The 20,134-nt window shown below is 43.2% G+C and overlaps 1 protein-coding gene across 1 annotated transcript in view; it reads left to right on the top strand.

The window, feature by feature from the left end:
• Positions 1-8,411: 8,411 nt before the first annotated feature.
• The window catches only part of LOC142193631 (transient receptor potential cation channel subfamily V member 3-like), a 45,545-nt gene continuing 33,822 nt past the window's right edge, over positions 8,412-20,134 (top strand). The window contains exon 1 of the mRNA XM_075262619.1: positions 8,412-8,651. Coding sequence (XP_075118720.1) covers positions 8,542-8,651 — 110 coding nt within the window. The 5' untranslated portion in view covers positions 8,412-8,541. The remainder of the gene's footprint in view (positions 8,652-20,134) is intronic.

Raw genomic sequence — 20,134 nt, 5'->3', positions numbered from 1 at the left:
TAAGGTACATGTTCAATGTAAACTGAAATTTCCCCAATGTGGGACTATTAAAGGATTATCTTATCTTATCTTATCTTAAACCATGTTATTTACCTTCATAGTTATTAGAGACCTTTATCATACTGAATGAAAATATTACATACCATTGAGTCAATCACTATCCACTACCTTACTATTGGGCTCCCTCTTGTGGTACATGAAGATCTGTACATTCTACATGCTGAGACTAATACAAGTGGCAAGTATGGTAAGAAGAATCCATCTTAAAGTAGACATCTGGTCATATACTGGGAAGCTGGAAAATATTCCAAATGGGGTGGAATTAATAAAAAAAAAATACATTTGCGCCATTTTTATGGCAATCACTCTACAGAAAAACTACACATTATATTATGTGTGTTAGTACAATCACGGTGATACCAACTTTATTGTTTTTGTTGTATTTTAATAGCATTACAAAATCTTTTTATTTATAGCATTTTGGGATTTTCTCATGTTTCTTTTTTAAACTTAAAGGACTTGAACTCTTGGGGGTTTGATCACCCATACAATATACTGCTATACTAATGTACTGCAATATACTGTAAAAACCATAGGCGGAGATTTAATATTAATTTACATAGACATCCGGCAAAAAGATTGCAAAGTCTCCTAACAATAATCGTCACAATTGGTGAGTTTTTTTTGTGCATCCCACACCACTTTCTAGAAAGCAAAAGTGGGATGGGAGTTACGCTACATTTTATTTACCTCAGTTTACTGCCACAAATGATCACTGAAATCTGTATCAGCTACAAACTGGTGTAGATTTCAGTACAGGCACATGGCTCAGTGGAGCATCCGCCTCATTTTCCCCATTGATTTCTCTTAATGGCTGACTATAAGCTCAGTAAGGGCTAGTTCACACGGGGTCTTTTTGTAGCGGATTTTGACGCGGAATCCGCCTCAAAATCCACTGACAAAAATGGCTCCCATTGACTTCAATGGGAGCCGCTCGCTTAGCGGAAAAAAGAAGTGAGCTGCCCTATCTTGCCGCAGACGGCTTATTTATTTGGGCCTAATCTGGAGCGGAATGCTGCATCGGCATCCCGTCGCGGCAGCCGCGAAGGAACATGCGGAACTCCCATGTGAACTAGCGCTAAGGCTCTGCAGGAAAACACATACAATAATACAAGAAACATACAAGTATCGAGTACATATTAGTAGTAGCTTATTTAGTGTCCTAGACTTCCTGAATCACTGCCCTGTTTGCATTCTATAGTTGCCTTCAGAAGATGAGTATTCCCATATTACAATATTGTTATGTACATGATTTGTTATACAGTTATGCTAATGCTTCCGAGTGTAGATATAGAGATACAGATAGAAGAGTGTGAACAATTACAGTGAGGCAATGCATTAAAGGGGTTGAGTCATAATAGATGATCCCATTCAAAATGTGAATAGAGTCCTACTGCTGACACTATCAGCAAACAGCTCATTTTGCTGGGATAAGCCACCACCAACTAGGCATTTGCAATGCAGCAGCCATTACTCTCTGTTCTGCCTCAAGAGGGGTTCAGAGAAGACAGATTTTCCACCTACCGCTCCCCACCTGTTGTGAAATTACCTGCAAGCAATTGTGTGTCTTAGCATGAAGGATTTAGGCTGGTGGCACACTACGTACCTGGGATGTGGCTATAGCTGCACCCTGTCCCCAAATGCCAGGGTTTCACTTCTCTTTTTTCTAAATATTTTTGAAAGCTTTTTTCCTTTTTTTTTACCTCCCCCACCCATGGGGCTTGAACTTACGATCGCTAGTGCCATAGACTGTTATACTACTGTATTGCAGTCTTCAGCAGATTCACTATGTAAGGGTCCATTCACATGGAGGAAAATGGCGCTGAATTTGGCGCTAGATTTTGGTGCTCAAAATAATGCGGTGCGTTTTCCGTGTGATTTTTTTGCGCGATGCGTTTTTTTTACACGTTTTTTAACAAAAATAAAAATAAAAATGCGTCAAAAAACGCGACACACAAAAAAAAGTTTGGAAAAAACACCTTGTGGAAAATTCAGCACCATTTTCCTCCATGTGAATGGACCCTAACTGCTACAGGCAGGATACTATAGTTACACTATGGCTTTAAAGGGGCTCTATCAGCAAAATTATGCTGTATGAATCCCACATATGCGTGAATAGCCTTTAAAGAAGCTATTCAGGCACCACTAATGTTATTTAAACCCCCCCCCCCCTCCAACCCTGTTTTAAAATAAAACCATAAAAACATATATGTAAATTATACTTATCGTGTATGCTGGGCGGTGATGCACGGTCCGATGTCATCTTCTGGCACGCCTTCCTCTTCTTTCTTCTTTTTTCGGCGTCGCCCTCCGGTCCTGGCCCTTCCCCGCCTTGATCTTCTTCTTCTTCCGGCAGGCTTGGTTCAAATCCAGCGCATGTGCAGTATCGCTCCCTCCAGAGCGCTACTGCGCACATTCCAACGCCATTTTTCCCAAAGGCAGTTTGCTGAACATACAGAGTTCCCCTTAGAACTATGCGAGCATACTGCGCATGCCCAGTACACTTGCAAACTGCCATTGAGAAAAATGGTGCTGAAGTGTGCGCAGTAGTACACCGGAGGGAGCGATACTGCGCACGCGCTGGATTTGAACCAGAAGAAGAGGACAATGAAGCCGGGGAAGAGCCAAGACTGGAGGGCGTCGCCGAAAGAAGAAGAAAGAAGAGAAAGGAGTGCCAGAGATGACGTCGGACTGTGCATCACCGCCCAGCGTGCACGATAAGTGTAACTTACATATATGTTTTTATGGTTTTATTTTAAAACAGGAGGGGGGTGGTTAAAATAACATTAGCGGTGCCTGAATAGCCTTTTTAAAGGCTATTCACACATATGTGAGGCTCGTACAGCATAATTTCGCTGATAGAATCCCTTTAAGAAGGCTCCAGTCTAGTGTGGTAATGGGGCAACTCCTGCAACCCTGTGGTGAGAGAGACACCCCATTACCATTCATAAAAGGGAAAGTAACCACTCAGATGACCATGGCATCCGAGTGGTGGTGCCTATGATGAGAGTCATCTCTGATTACAGGCACTGCTACTAGGTCCCTGCTGTATGAAACCAAGGTATTCATCGAGCTTGATGGATTCTGTAACAGATGTTCCAAACACAGCCGTAACTATGTAAACTCAGAAAAGAGAAGTCCCTACAATTATCAGAAAATCACACCAAAGCAGTGTGTGCGTATACTGTACAACGTCAGGGTGTGTAAACCCAATATGAATGTAAAAAACACAGCATTTTATAGTTCCTGCAAAGTGGATGTGATTTTGGCTAATCCCATCCATACATTGCAGAAAATCCAGAAAATGCTGTGAATTGAAAGATGCTCAAATTTTTGTAAATCACAACATGTCAATTATACCTACGGAAACACTGGTGGAAAGCTGTAAGGCTAAATTCAAGTAAAGATTTTTGGTCAGGATTTTGAGGCCATATCTGTCTCAAAATCCTGACCAAAAAGATGGCTTCCATTTAAATCAATTTGAGCCGGTCAGGTCTTTTTTCCGGGAGTCGGTTTGTTCCGGCTCCTGGAAAAAGAAGCTAGATGCTCATTCTTCAGACCTTTTTGCCTCGCGGTTCGGCCTGAAGACACTCCCTCCTCCTGACTAGGCCCATTCATTGGGCCTAATCCAGAGCGGAGTGCGCGACTGGATGCCAGTGCAGTGCACCGCCATTCAGTCGTGGCTACCCGTTTTTGGACCAGAACCTGAGATGGCCTCCTCCTCAGGTTCCAGTTCAAAAAACCAAGTGTGAATTTAACTTAAGAAGCGCTGTGGGAAAAACCGGGATGTGTTTCCACCGTGGATTTTCCTGCAGCTATTTTTGCCTGCAGCTCACATTGTGGGGTTTTACCCTGAAGTATATTTTCACTTATAGGGAGCGTTCACACTACCGTCAGTGTCCGACAGGTAGTGTCCGCTCCTAGTGTCCGCTCAAAATCTCACACGGACATTAGCAGCGGACACTAACTGTGTCCGTGACACTTGTCATTTATTTAAATGGCCATCGGGTGCGTTCTTTTGCACTCCGTGCCCTTCCTACACTGTCCACATGTAAAGATGTCCGACTTTTCAAGCGGACAGAAAAAACCTACATGTCGGGTTTTTCTGTCCGCTTGAAAAGTCGTACATCTTCACAAGCGGACAGTGAAGGAAGGGCACGAAGTGCAAAAGAACGCACCCAATCGCCATTTAAATAAATGACAGGTGTCACGGACACAGCTAGTGTCCGCTGCTAATGTCTGTGCCAGATTTTGAGCGGACACTAGGAGCGGACACTACCTGTCGGACACTGACGGTAGTGTGAAGGCCCCCATAGACGGGAGAAATGTTGAATGGAGATAATCCCACATCCTGTAGGATAAGTTCATGACATTTATTAATGCTTTATAAATGCTGGTTATGCCAACAAAAACATAAGAAACACATAAATAATAATAATAATAATAATACATTTTATTTATATAGCGCCAACATATTCCGCAGCACTGTACAATTTATAGGGTTCAGATACAGACATACATAACAAAGAACGTCATTTCACACAATGGGACTGAGGGCCCTGCTCAAAAGAGCTTACAATCTATGAGGTAGAGGGGGTGACACAAGAGGTAGCAGGGGCGGCATTGCTTATACAGAGGGCAGACAATTTTGTAATAGAGGTTACAGTCATTACACAAACAAAACTTTGTGAGCCGTCACTAGTCGTGTCCTTTAACATGTGGATAGAGCTTGGACAACTATGTTAGGCTGAAAAGGCATCAAGAATCTGTAAAACCGTAGTCATATCCCGCTGTAATACACTCCCGTAAACAAAGTCTGGAGATGTAGAAACTGTTACCGGCAAGTCAAAGTTATAATAAGCATAAGAGCACAAAACAAAAGCTGTCACCGCTTGTCTTATACATACAGTACTGTGCAAAAGTTGTAGGCAGAAAATGCTCCAAAGTAGAATGCTCTCAGCAATAGAAGTGATAATAGTTTATTTTTATCAACAAAATGAAGTGAATTAAGAAAACACAAATCTAAATCTCAGCAATATTTGGTGTGACCTTTGCCCTTTGCCTTCTATCACTTCTTCTCGGTACTTGCAGGCAGTTTTTGAAAGAACTCGACAGGGAGGTTGTTTCGGCCATCTTGGAGAACAAAGCACAGATCTTCTGTGGATATAGGCTTGCTTCAATCCTTCTGTCTCTTCATGTAATCCCAGGGCTCTGTGGGGGTCATATCTTCACTTCAAGGACAACTCCTCCAAAGGGGAAAGGTCACACCAAATATTAATGGGATTTAGATTTCTCTTTTGTTGTTTCCTTTCATTTTGGTAATTGACAAAAATAAACTATTAACACTTCTATTTCTGAAAACATTCTTAGGCCCAGTTCACATCTGGGTTCAGTATTCCGTTCCATGTGGTTTCTTAGCTAACTGCTTTTTAATGACTATAGGTTTCCATTCGGGGAGTCCCTAAGCGGATTTCCAGAACAGAATACCAAACGCAGATGTGAATTGGGACTTACTTTGCAGTATTTTCTCCATTTTTAGTGCTTTTCCTATACATATATACAGAATTACATACATAATCCAAGCGCTGAAGTTTCTATCTTTCTATAATAAGTTTCATACTGTTGCAATATGTCACAATATGTAACAATAATTCCCATCATCCGCCTAACACACCCACATACCTCTGGTTTTGTTTTGCATGCATCAATTGTGCATGTCATCTGACTGTCTGGATGCGCCCTCACACCTCTAGCTATATCTTTGCTGGTGACTGTTATGACATTTCATCTACATGTGTCAATTGTTCATATCATCTGACTGTCAGGACGCTCCCACATACCTCCAGTTATATCTATGCTAGTGACTGTTTAATCAGACAGATTAGTTCTACATGCCAGGCTTCATCTGCTTATCCATCTATACATAGCAAGGATGACAATGACAAAGATTGCAAATCTTCAGCCCCAGTCATCACCAAGGCAATGTAATGTTATCAGTAGTATTATATTGGACTGCACACGGCTACATCAACATAGCAATATCTTATACCATTTAAAGAGAAATTACAAATTTAATAACACAATAGCTATTCATGGCCAGGTCAACAGACTTACACCTGATGGATTCACAGTGACACTACTACATTACTGCTATAAAATGTTTGCTATTCTGCTGCCACGTCTGTGTATGTGAGAGGTCAATATCAGAGAGCAGTCCTCTATTTGTCAGCTTCTGTCCTCCCATAATGGCAGTGGCGTAACTAGGAAGGCCGGGGCCCTGTGGCAAACCTTTGAGATAGGGCCCCCCCTCCAAAGACCCCGACTGACCGCCCCTTTTCCCTCGCGTTCCTGCCTGCACTATTATGCCCTATAGTGGCCCCTTTACACAGTATTATACCCTATAGTGGCTCCTGTATACAGTATTATACCCTATGGTGGCTCCTGTATACAGTATTATACCCTATAGTGGCCCCTGAACACAGTATTATGCCCTATAGTGGCCCCTGAACACAGTATTATGCCCTATAGTGGCCCCTGAACACAGTATTATACCCTATAGTGGCCCCTGTAAGACAGTATTATGTACTGTAATAACCCCTTCATCCCTAGGCAGCAGGCAGCTGCCAGCACAGTACTGTGTGCTGACAACCTGCCCTGCACACATGGGTTAAACTCACCAGTCTGCATTCACTCTCCATAAGTCCTCAGCGCTGCTCACTCCATCCCAGCACTTCTTCCTGCACGATGTCTCCGGCCCTCCCCCACTGTCAGGACACACGCTGGTGAGGCTCTCCACCACCCGGAACCCAACACCTTAGGTGGTCTCGGGCCTCAAAAAGTAAAATGTAATGTTTATTTTTTTTTTGTCATATTAACTAGTGAGGGGGCCTGGGCTCCCTAAGGTGTCATACCCTGTGGCAGCTGCTACCACTGCTACCATGGTAGTTACGCCACTGCATACTGGGTATTCCCCCGTGTGCCTAAATGGGAGGAGGCAGTGAGTAGACCCATCTCTCCGAGACAGTGGCAGATTGTATGGTCTCGTGTCCAGAAGTCCTCTCAATGTGTGACTTTTGACTTTTCAGCCAGTATAAGCTGTTGAAGCACTGGTATCACACCCCTCCTCTCCTTCATGCTTTTGAACCCTGCAATTCCCCCAGGGTGCTGGTGCTGCCAAACTGCAGTGGGTACACTTCACCACATTTTTTGTGCGTTTCCTCTTTTTTTGGGCTTCTAGATGGAGGTTAGGGAATTTTTTTTTATAACTCAAATTTTTATTGAAAATTTTTTACAATAGGAAAAGAAAAAACAATCACAAGTTACAAGGAGAACACCCGCCCTGCGAACAGAAAAGCACACAGTGCAACACAAACTACAATCATAGAAGAATAAAAAATAAAAAATTAAAGACAAAGAAAACAACATAGAAAAAAGAAAAAGGAAAAAGGGGGGGGAGGAGGGAGGGGGTTAGTGGGACAGGTGGGTGGGGGAGAGGACTAAATGTGGAGGGGAAAGGGTAGGTAGTGGTGAGTGTGAGCAGTCAGGAAACCAGTGAGAGCGCCTCCGTCGTCAGGTCATCCATACCACAGCCAGTTGGGAAGGGCTCGGGAGCAACCACTGGTCAAATACCTGAGACGAACAACAAGAGTATCGAGGTTAGGGAATTGATAGTTGCTTTCTTTATTCAGGAGGGTCCCCCTTGATCCCCTTGTTTAGCTCCTTGGCCTCCCTCCTAGACAACTGGGTAGGAAGACATCCAGGCTTTTTCTATACATTTGCACAGTGGCTAAGACTCTCATAGCTAAACATTTGGAAGAGTGTAGTCCCCGCCACTGGTCCAGAATTACTGGCCAAGGCTGTGCGGAACCTTATGTTTCTGACTGAGTCTTAATAATACCCTTGATGCCTTACAGTCTATTTGGGCCCCTTGGAACACTTACTGGATCCTGCACGAAGGACGTTTTTCTCTGACAGTTTCAGAGAAATAGACAGACATCTGACAGACCCTATTATAGTCAATGGGTTCCTCCAGGCTCCATATGTAACTGCTATTTTAGAGACCCGCCTCCCAGATGTTTTGGTCCTCTGAGGAACCAGAACAAGAGAGAGACAACACTAGTGTCACCATGTTTCTTAGACTAGTGAGAGCATTGCTTATTATAAAGCATATAATGCATTCCAATGGCATCAGTTGATACAGTATAACCGGTGGATCTGCTGAGCAGTCTGGAAACAATCAGAAGCCAGGAAATTTGATAGTCATTCTTTTATGTCAGGGTGTGTCAGTAAACACAACCACATGAGCCAGAAAACAGGTTAGATGGGTAAGAGGCTGATCTGTCTCCGATCACATTTACTCCACCTTTCTGAACTTGTAACCAGTATTATAACACTTAGTCTTGATGTACAAGGCTGTCCATGGATTGCTCAGCACAATAAGACGAGGGCCACTGGACTAGTCTATTATTACTGGCTGACAAGATGCCTTCTGAGAGTTCCACGCTGGATGAAAGTACAGATGATGAAGCTTCTCCTATTGCTAACAAACATCTTGTGCTTTCTAAACCTATGGATTCTAACATTGCAGTATGGTATGTATTTCTAGACATCTTCCAAAAATTCCTTTATCTCAGGATTCTAATGTATAGGGGATTTTTGTACATTTAATACCTATGCACATGACAAAACATGTTTTACGAAAAACTTAATTTTTATTTATTCCAAAAGCATTATTTCCCATGAACTTAGCTGTATGAGGGCTTGTTTTTTGTGAGAGGGGTTGGGGGTTTTCAGTGGCAAAATCCTGGGGTACATATCATTTAATGTTTAATATATATATAATTTTGGTGGAGCAAGGTATGGAGCAGTGGCATAGCTATAGGGGTTAACTTGGCTCTCTATGGTTGTTCTGATTGTGAAGATGTAGACACATAGACAGATAAAGATATATAACAAGGGAAGGGCTCAATGCGTGATATTGTACGTCACAAGTAGTTTACATGGAACTGTTAGGAGTTATTTTAACTTTTCTTCTAATATTTGGCCTGTTGTCTTGACCCATCATCAGGTCACATTTCATTTGTACTATTCATGAACCTTTTCAACACTTTTAGGAATAAGAAATATGCACTATGTTGCAAGCATGTGTCCTAAAACGACCTGCGAGGAAGCCTACGCTAAATCTATATCCTGTGTACTTATTTTTGGAGCATGAATGCATATTCTGTACATAGACATTAAAGTGACTAAATATATAGGAAAGTTTACATAAAGTTTAATGGTATGAATTTCTGCCTCTGTAGCAACTTGCACATATCCCGAGGCTATTTGTCTTAAAAAATTCCCCTAGTATTAAAGGGTATCTACTCTAAGAAAACTTCTTACATTTAGAAACATCTCACAAGTTTATATTATTGGTGGTCTCAGCAACTGAACCCTCACTGATATCTAAAACGAACAGGCTGCAGCTGAGTGATGTGTCCTATTCTGTTCAGCTATATGAGCGAGCAGTATATGGATACACAGAAAGCTCATAGACTTTCAAAGACTCCATATAGTGCTTGTGCCATGTCAGAAGTGGTAAAATGATAGGTACCTATGAAGGGGTTATCCAGTTTCTAAGATGATCAATAATAGATTGATGGAGGTTTAAGACCTGGGATTCTAGAAGATTACTGGTACCAAGGCAGCTCGGCAGAGATGTGCTGCTCACTAACTGCACTGCCCCATTGAAGTCTGTCTCATGCTGCCTTGGTACCAGTGATCTGCAAGGATCCCAAGCATCATATCCTTGCAGATTTAAAATTGATGGCCTACCCTATGGAGGGGTTAATACTCTGGCGGTTAGTCTGAGCCTTGGCTGTGCAAGTTCTGGAAGTAATGCCGCAGGAACAGCACCTGTGCCCACAGCATTACAGTGCCGTACTATTATGGTGCTGACCATTAACTACACTCTCAAAGTGACAGCAAAATAGTATGGTGCAGAGTGGGAAGGAGTTAAAGCGTACCTCTAGTTAACAACTACTTTTGAATACAAGACACTCTGTAATATTAAGGAGATCTCTTTACTTATCCATTTATTAAGCTGTTCTCCTCCTCCTTATCTTGAATCTGACTGCTAGTTTACTATATATTGGTCTCTGTATTCAGCCTTACACATAGTGCTCTATGGAGCAGGGAGGGTTAGAGTAGGATTCTCCTGCTGGCTGAGTAATGAATTTATTGCCTCATTCTGTGCACTCATAACCTCTTATCTACAACTGAGCAATATTAAAATAGTTTAGAATAGCAGAGTGAACAAATCACAATTATTTGATTGTCTTCTCTGTCACCTCTCCTCTCTTTATAGAATATGTAGAAAGTAAGTCTGCCTTAAAAGTGGAGAAGAAAAACATATTTCTTTATCAAGTCATATAACAAAGTTTTCCATTTTCACCTGTATTATTAATTTATGAAACTTTATTTATAACTGGAGCTATGCTTTCAGGCCTCAGTAGTCATCACTCTTAGATCAGCTTCTTATCTAGTGACAAGAATGGATTGTCTAAAGCTTAAACTGAGTTTACCACTCCATACGTAGGGGCTCTGTATGTGTAGCAAGATCTATGATAAAACTGTATACCCCAAAGAGAGGATTAGCATGATGATGTTTTGTCTACCTACATCTGTTGAAATTGTGGGAGTTAGTGGCGTAACTACCGCCGTAGCAGCAGAGGCAGATGCCACAGGGCCTGGGACATTAGGGGTCCGGCGACAGCCACTACCGCTGCGTTTTTTTTTTTCTTAATAGGCCATTACCGGCTGGAGTTACTCCAGACGGTAACAGGCCCTATTTACTTACCGATCCTGGCAGATCCGGGATCAGTAAGTGACACCGCGGGCCCCACAAACACTATCATTATACTCGGGAGTCCTTTCAGCAGATGGACGACAGCGGAGGACTGCAGCAGAGTCGGGAGATAGGTGAGTAACAGTGTTTTTTATGTTTTTCTCCCCCTGGGTCTCCGATTATTATAATCTGGGGTCTGAAAAGATCCCAGAGTATAATAATTGTTTATGGGTGTCCACAGTGGAGCATAATACTGTGTGCAGGGGCCACTATGGGGGATAATACTGTGTGCAGGGGCCACTATAGGACATAATACTGTGTGCAGGGGCCACTATAGGACATAATACTGTGTGCAGGGGCCAGTATGGGACATAATACTGTGTGCAGGGTCCACTATGGGGTATAATACTGTGTGCAGGGGCTATTATGGGACATAATAGAGTGCGCAGGAATGTGTAGGAGGAGGTCGATCGAGGTCTTCGAGGGGGGGGGGGACACATGTCAAAAGTTCGCCACGGGGCCCCGCCATTCCTAGTTACGACACTGTGGGAGTATTAATATACTCATATAGGTGTGTTCATGAAGGTGTCACTAGATATGATGTAAATAAAAAAAATTTCAGCCCCCTCCTTTATGCTGAGATCAGTGCCTGAGGTTAAAATTGCAACATAAATGATGTTGCAAGCTTAGACAGTATCTACACTGCGTTATTTTAGGCATATTTATGTTCTTATGGAGACCCATTGAACCCTCTAATAATATCTGATGCCCTGAGGTTCTCAATGTTCTGGCTGTACTGTTCACAAACAAGAGAAATGTATTATTCTCTATTAATTCTATATTACATGATGGTCTGTTTCATTCCTTCTAAACACATAGACATCGGAAAAATAATATTAAGGTACGAGAGGTAAAGGGACTAGTACTGATATCATTTTCTCGTCCCATGTACCAATTTCTATGAGTTCATGATCAGGGCAGTTGTAAATGTGAGGGGCGAAACATGAAAGTCTTTTTAATAAAAGCATTGCAAGGGAAGGATGTATTACAGCTAGGCGGGTCAGTTAACTCTTTGGGGTTTGTGCGGCTTGACATCTTAATAATATAGATTAAATTGTAACCCTATTAAAAATATTACAATATATTTTCTGTTTTCCTATTGCCTTTATGGCACTAACATACTCGGCAGTGCTGTACAAAGACAGCCATCACTCATATCACACTCTGTCCTTAATGGAGCTTACAATGTAATCCTATACCTACTTTGGGAGAAGTATAAGAGCTTCCTTTATATTTCCCATTCCTTTTGAAGGTAGTGTGAGCACAATCCGCTCTAACTATCACCGTATTGAAGTCCAAATTAATATAATTGTTATATGAGCTGGCTCAGTGAATCGCACAGACACCACACACATCAGCACGGTATGTCAAGTGGATTCTAAATTGTAATGGGGTGTTTTAAATACAATGTAGGCGAGGTTATACATAAACAAAGAGAATGTGCGATTAGTATAATTAACATAACATGATTGGGTATAAAGTTGTAACATATGTTTCGGCATATTGCTATTGGATAAGGCACAGAAGAAGCCACATCCTCTTTATAGATAAGTTCTCTTCTAGAAGGCTGAGTTCTCTGGACAGTGGCCAGGAAAAGAAAGTAAGATGGAGAACAGGCACAATATGACAACTTCCACATTCGACATACTTTGGTTCAAAAAGTACATCTACGAATCTGGAATCTGCAATGAAAAAAGCAGCTCTTCCGCAACGTGAGGACTTAGCCTGAGAATCACAAAGCTCTTTGTTTAGCATAGCAAAATCAACAAGTAACAAGCTGTCTGCAGGGGCGTAACTACCGTAGAGGCAGCAGTGGCGGCTGCCACAGGGGGGCCCGGTGACAGCTGCTACCACTGCGTTTTTTCTTTTTTTAATAGGCCGTTACGGGCCCTATTCACTCGGTAAGTGACACCACGGGTATAATGCAGACCCCCGAGTATAATGATCGGAGGCCCGGGAGAGGTAAGGGAACGTAACAAACACTGCTACTTACCTCTCCATGATCCTGCCAGGCCTCCTTCCTGATGTCCTTCCTGACATCCTTTCTGACGTCATTTCAGAAGGACGGCAGCGGAGAAGAGAGCGTAGGAGCTGGGGGACAGGTAAGAAATAGAGATGAGCGAACAGTGTTCTATCGAACTCATGTTCGATCGGATATTAGGCTGTTCGGCATGTTCGAATCGAATCGAACACCGCGTGGTAAAGTGCGCCATTACTCGATTCCCCTCCCACCTTCCCTGGCGCCTTTTTTGCTCCAATAACAGCGCAGGGTAGGTGGGACAGGAACTACGACACCGGTGACGTTGAAAAAAGTAGACAAAACCCATTGGCTGCCGAAAACATGTGACCTCTAATTTAAAAGAACAGCGCCGCCCAGCTTCGCGTCATTCTGAGCTTGCAATTCACCGGGGACGGAGGTTTCCGTCCAGTTAGCTAGGGCTTAGATTCTGGGTAGGCAGGGACAGGCTAGGATAGGAAGGAGAAGACAACCAACAGCTCTTATAAGAGCTAAATTCCAGGGAGAAGCTTGTCAGTGTAACGTGGCACTGACGGGCTCAATCGCCGCAACCCAGCTTTCCCAGGATCCTGAATGGAATACACTGTCAGTGTATTCCCGTATACCCGATATATACCCCCGATACCCGTTCCAACGGTGTGCCCCCCCCACCTTCACCCCAGAAATACCCTGCAAGTCCCCTAGCAATAGAATTGGGGCTATATACACCCACTATTTTTGCTACTGCCATATGGTGCCATTGTCTCACTGGGAATTCAAAGAATATATTGGGCTTACATATAACTTCAATTCCAGGGAGAAGCTTGTCAGTGTAACGTGGCACTGACGGGCTCAATCGCCGCAACCCAGCTTTCCCAGGATCCTGAATGGAACACACTGACAGTGTATTCCCGTATACCCCATATATACACCCCAAATCCCCGTTCCAACGGTGTGCCCCCCCACCTTCACCTCAGAAATACCCTGCAAGTCCCCTAGCAATAGAATTGGGGCTATATACACCCACTATTTTTGCTACTGGTATATAGTGCCATTGTCTGACTGGGAATTCAAAGAATATATTGGGGTTACGTGCACCCACAATTTTTGCTACTGGTATATAGTGCCATTGTCTGACTGGGAATTCAAAGAATATATTGGGGTTACGTGCACCCACAATTTTTGCTACTGGTATATAGTGCCATTGTCTGACTGGGAATTCAAAGAATATATTGGGGTTACGTGCACCCACAATTTTTGCTACTGGTATATAGTGCCATTGTCTCACTGGGAATTCAAAGAATATATTGGGGTTATGTGCACCCACAATTTTTGCTACTGGTATATAGTGCCAGTTTCTGACTGGGAATTCAAAGAATATATGGGGGTTACGTGCACGCACAATTTTTGCTACTGCTATATAGTGCCATTGTCTCACTGGGAATTCAAAGAATATATGGGGGTTACGTGCACCCACAATTTTTGCTACTGGTATATAGTGCCATTGTCTCACTGGGAATTCAAAGAATATATGGGGGTTATGTGCACCCACAATTTTTGCTACTGGTATACAGTGCCATTGTCTCACTGGGAATTCAAAGAATATATTGGGGTTACGTGCACCCACAATTTTTGCTACTTGTATATAGTGCCATTGTCTCACTGGGAATTCAAAGAATATATTGGGCTTACATATAACTTCAATTCCAGGGAGAAGCTTGTCAGTGTAACGTGGCACTGACGGGCTCAATCGCCGCAACCCAGCTTTCCCAGGATCCTGAATGGAACACACTGACAGTGTATTCCCGTATACCCCATATATACACCCCAAATCCCCGTTCCAACTGTGTGCCCCCCCACCTTCACCTCAGAAATACCCTGCAAGTCCCCTAGCAATAGAATTGGGGCTATATACACCCACTATTTTTGCTACTGGTATACAGTGCCATTGTCTGACTGGGAATTCAAAGAATATATTGGGGTTATGTGCACCAACAATTTTTACTACTGGTATATAGTGCCATTGTCTGACTGGGAATTCAAAGAATATATTGGGGTTACGTGCACCCACAATTTTTGCTACTGCTATACAGTGCCATTGTCTCACTGGGAATTCAAAGAATATATTGGGGTTATGTGCACCCACAATTTTTACTACTGGTATATAGTGCCATTGTCTGACTGGGAATTCAAAGAATATATTGGGGTTACGTGCACCCACAATTTTTGCTACTGCTATACAGTGCCATTGTCTCACTGGGAATTCAAAGAATATATTGGGGTTATGTGCACCCACAATTTTTACTACTGGTATACAGTGCCATTGTCTGACTGGGAATTCAAAGAATATATGGGGGTTACGTGCACCCACAATTTTTGCTACTGCTATACAGTGCCATTGTCTCACTGGGAATTCAAAGAATATATTGGGGTTATGTGCAACCACAATTTTTACTACTGGTATATAGTGCCATTGTCTGACTGGGAATTCAAAGAATATATGGGGGTTACGTGCACCCACAATTTTTACTACTGGTATATAGTGCCATTGTCTCACTGGGAATTCAAAGAATATATTGGGGTTATGTGCACCCACAATTTTTACTACTGGTATATAGTGCCATTGTCTGACTGGGAATTCAAAGAATATATGGGGGTTACGTGCACCCACAATTTTTGCTACTGCTATACAGTGCCATTGTCTCACTGGGAATTCAAAGAATATATGGGGGTTACGTGCACCCACAATTTTTGCTACTGGTATATAGTGCCATTGTCTCACTGGGAATTCAAAGAATATATGGGGGTTATGTGCACCCACAATTTTTGCTACTGGTATACAGTGCCATTGTCTCACTGGGAATTCAAAGAATATATTGGGGTTACGTGCACCCACAATTTTTGCTACTTGTATATAGTGCCATTGTCTCACTGGGAATTCAAAGAATATATTGGGCTTACATATAACTTCAATTCCAGGGAGAAGCTTGTCAGTGTAACGTGGCACTGACGGGCTCAATCGCCGCAACCCAGCTTTCCCAGGATCCTGAATGGAACACACTGACAGTGTATTCCCGTATACCCCATATATACACCCCAAATCCCCGTTCCAACTGTGTGCCCCCCCACCTTCACCTCAGAAATACCCTGCAAGTCCCCTAGCAATAGAATTGGGGCTATATACACCCACTATTTTTGCTACTGGTATACAGTGCCATTGTCTGACTGGGAATTCAAAGAATATATTGGGGTTACGTGCACCCACAATTTTTGCTACTGTTATACAGTGCCATTGTCTCACTGGGAATTCAAAGAATATATTGGGGTTATGTGCACCCACAATTTTTACTACTGGTATACAGTGCCATTGTCTGACTGGGAATTCAAAGAATATATGGGGGTTACGTGCACCCACAATTTTTGCTACTGCTATACAGTGCCATTGTCTCACTGGGAATTCAAAGAATATATTGGGGTTATGTGCAACCACAATTTTTACTACTGGTATATAGTGCCATTGTCTGACTGGGAATTCAAAGAATATATGGGGGTTACGTGCACCCACAATTTTTACTACTGGTATATAGTGCCATTGTCTCACTGGGAATTCAAAGAATATATTGGGGTTATGTGCACCCACAATTTTTACTACTGGTATATAGTGCCATTGTCTGACTGGGAATTCAAAGAATATATGGGGGTTACGTGCACCCACAATTTTTGCTACTGCTATACAGTGCCATTGTCTCACTGGGAATTCAAAGAATATATTGGGGTTATGTGCACCCACAATTTTTACTACTGGTATATAGTGCCATTGTCTGACTGGGAATTCAAAGAATATATGGGGGTTACGTGCACCCACAATTTTTGCTACTGGTATATAGTGCCATTGTCTCACTGGGAATTCAAAGAACATATGGGGGTTACGTGCACCCACAATTTTTGCTACTGCTATACAGTGCCATTGTCTCACTGGGAATTCAAAGATTATATTGGGGTTATGTGCACCCACAATTTTTACTACTGGTATATAGTGCCATTGTCTGACTGGGAATTCAAAGAATATATGGGGGTTACGTGCACCCACAATTTTTGCTACTGCTATACAGTGCCATTGTCTCACTGGGAATTCAAAGAATATATTGGGGTTATGTGCACCCACAATTTTTACTACTGGTATACAGTGCCATTGTCTGACTGGGAATTCAAAGAATATATGGGGGTTACGTGCACCCACAATTTTTGCTACTGCTATACAGTGCCATTGTCTCACTGGGAATTCAAAGAATATATTGGGGTTATGTGCACCCACAATTTTTACTACTGGTATATAGTGCCATTGTCTGACTGGGAATTCAAAGAATATATGGGGGTTACGTGCACCCACAATTTTTGCTACTGCTATACAGTGCCATTGTCTCACTGGGAATTCAAAGAATATATTGGGGTTATGTGCACCCACAATTTTTACTACTGGTATATAGTGCCATTGTCTGACTGGGAATTCAAAGAATATATGGGGGTTACGTGCACCCACAATTTTTGCTACTGCTATACAGTGCCATTGTCTCACTGGGAATTCAAAGAATATATTGGGGTTACGTGCACTCACAATTTTTACTACTGGTATATAGTGCCATTGTCTGACTGGGAATTCAAAGAATATATGGGGGTTACGTGCACCCACAATTTTTGCTACTGCTATACAGTGCCATTGTCTCACTGGGAATTCAAAGAATATATTGGGGTTATGTGCACCCACAATTTTTACTACTGGTATACAGTGCCATTGTCTGACTGGGAATTCAAAGAATATATGGGGGTTACGTGCACCCACAATTTTTGCTACTGGTATATAGTGCCATTGTCTGACTGGGAATTCAAAGAATATATGGGGGTTACGTGCACCCACAATTTTTGCTACTGGTAGATAGTGCCATTGTCTCACTGGGAATTCCACAAATAATTTGGGGATTCATTCACCCTACATCTCAGGCTCTTGCCATATTCACCCAGGTTGTCAATGCTGCACCAGCTCGTTCCCAGACAGCTCGGCCCGAAAAACACGTTACCTATATAGGGGATTTGGACAATGAAGACAACATGTTCTAAATCTAATGTCTGCACCTTCTCCAGAATTAAAATAAAGGCAGCGTTTAACTTTCAAATAGCACTGCACAAAGGAAGAGCTTATCAGCTTGTCTCATGACATGCTACTGAAAAATGTCATTTGTGTATCTTAATGTAAATATAGTTGTATAAGCTTTTTGGGTTTTAGGCACTGCCAAGTTATTTATTACCACCCGCTCCCTTATAATGATGATGACGCCAAAGTCACTGTGGGTGTTCAGAGCTCACAGCTTTGGTTGACATTTGTCTTGCTCTCTGTCGGTACCAGCTGTCTTTTTGGATACCGTAAAGTTATGTTGACTTTATTAACAGCTATAGAAGCTTTAGCCAGGTTGTGACGGTGTGTAACCCTAACAACACTAAGTGGGATACACATTAATAGTCAGTCTATGTACGCTAAACGTATTACTGAAGTAATTTTTTTTCCCTCTCCCCTAATATAAGAAAGGAACAGACATTAGACCTAGACCGGGGTTCGAGGCTTGTAAAAATCCAGTATTATTTGTTCTTCATGATGTGAAATATGTGTTGAAAAGCAACCCAAGATGAAGTCAGCCATGTGTGCCAGTGTGTTACTTGGCATGCCTTTGCTGGCCCCAACTGTAAGGGTCACTCTCCATTTCCTCCATTTTCCACTCCCCTTCACACCATTTGTGGTGAAGCAATGGGATGCACTGAAGTGCACCCTCTAGCCTCGTGTGGGATAGGGACATCAGATGCCACTCCAACCCCCTCGTCTTCCTCCGCCAGCCAACGGTGCGAAGATGAGAGGAGTGTGCTCTGAATGTTTTCTGCCTAGCAGAGGCTAGTTCTCACTTACGAAAATGGCCCCACTTTGACCTGTATATCAGGCACAATGGTGTAGGTTTCAAAGAAACATGGCACCAACAAGTTGGAAAACGTGGGCCATGCGTGGACCGTGTTTGAGTCTGGCAAGCTCCAGATCTGCTACCAGGTTCCAGCCATTATCACAGGCGCAAAAATGCCAGGCCCCAGGTGTAGCAGGGAAAAAAAAATGCCATCTCAGCGAGGATGGCATCCCTGACCTCGGAGGCACTGTGCTGTCTGTCCCCCAAGCTGATGAGCTTCAGCACCGCCTGCTGACGTCTCCCCACGCCAGTGTTTTAGCGTTTGCCGCTAGTAGCTGTGGTGGAGGTTGCAGCGTCGTAGGGTTTCAGTCTACTCCTGCCATGGCCTGGGAGAGGAGATAGGCCACCCCAGTTTGCACCCGGGGAACAGACTCCACCACATTCACCCTGCCTGTCATTAAAGATAAGCACTGCAGCATCCCTGACCACAGGCGCTTGTCCATGTGTCGGTGGTCAAGTGGACCTTGCAGCAAAGCGCAGAGCTCTGGGCCCGACTGATGTTATGGGACACATGCAGGCACAAGGCAGGGACAGCACACCAAGAGAAGTAGTAACGGCTAGGCCCAGCATAGGGAGGTGCCCCAGCTGCCATCTGCTGACGGAAGGCCTGGGTCTCCAGAAGCATAAACAAACACCAACATCTCCAGGGCCAGCAGTTTATCGATGAGGCTGTTAAAGGCTTGGGCATGGGGGTGGGTTGTGTTGTACTTCTGCCTGCAATGAAAAGCTTGGGAAATGTGGAGTGGCTGGGAAGAGGCGCATGATGGTGCAGGCCAAAAGGGCGCATGAGGGTGAACTCCCCAATGTGTCAGAGATCGGTGTGTAGGTGTCCTTGCATCATATACTTGCACCATATTTGGCTTTGGAAGTTAATTTTGTGCCAAAAAGTGGTTAAGACAGCGATCCCTCAGCTACTCCCGTTACACTGTCTATTGAAGTTACCATCTGTGGAAGTGGACCACCACTTGTAAGATCCCAAAGGAAGCAGGCAAGAGATGTGCAGTGCAGAAAAAAAGATGAGAAAATAAGTGTAGGCTGTAGAGCACAGAGGGATCGGAGAGGACAGAGCTGGTGTCGGCCAGGTATTCCCACAACATGCGCCTATACTTGTCCCTCCTGGTGACACTAGGCCCCTGAGTGGCAGTAATTTGTCCAGGGGGGCCATTAACGTGTTCCAGACCTAGGAAT

This window comes from Leptodactylus fuscus, chromosome 2 (genome assembly GCF_031893055.1).
Source record: "Leptodactylus fuscus isolate aLepFus1 chromosome 2, aLepFus1.hap2, whole genome shotgun sequence".
NCBI lineage: Eukaryota > Metazoa > Chordata > Amphibia > Anura > Leptodactylidae > Leptodactylus > Leptodactylus fuscus.
This window is presented reverse-complemented; position numbering and strand designations above follow the sequence as displayed.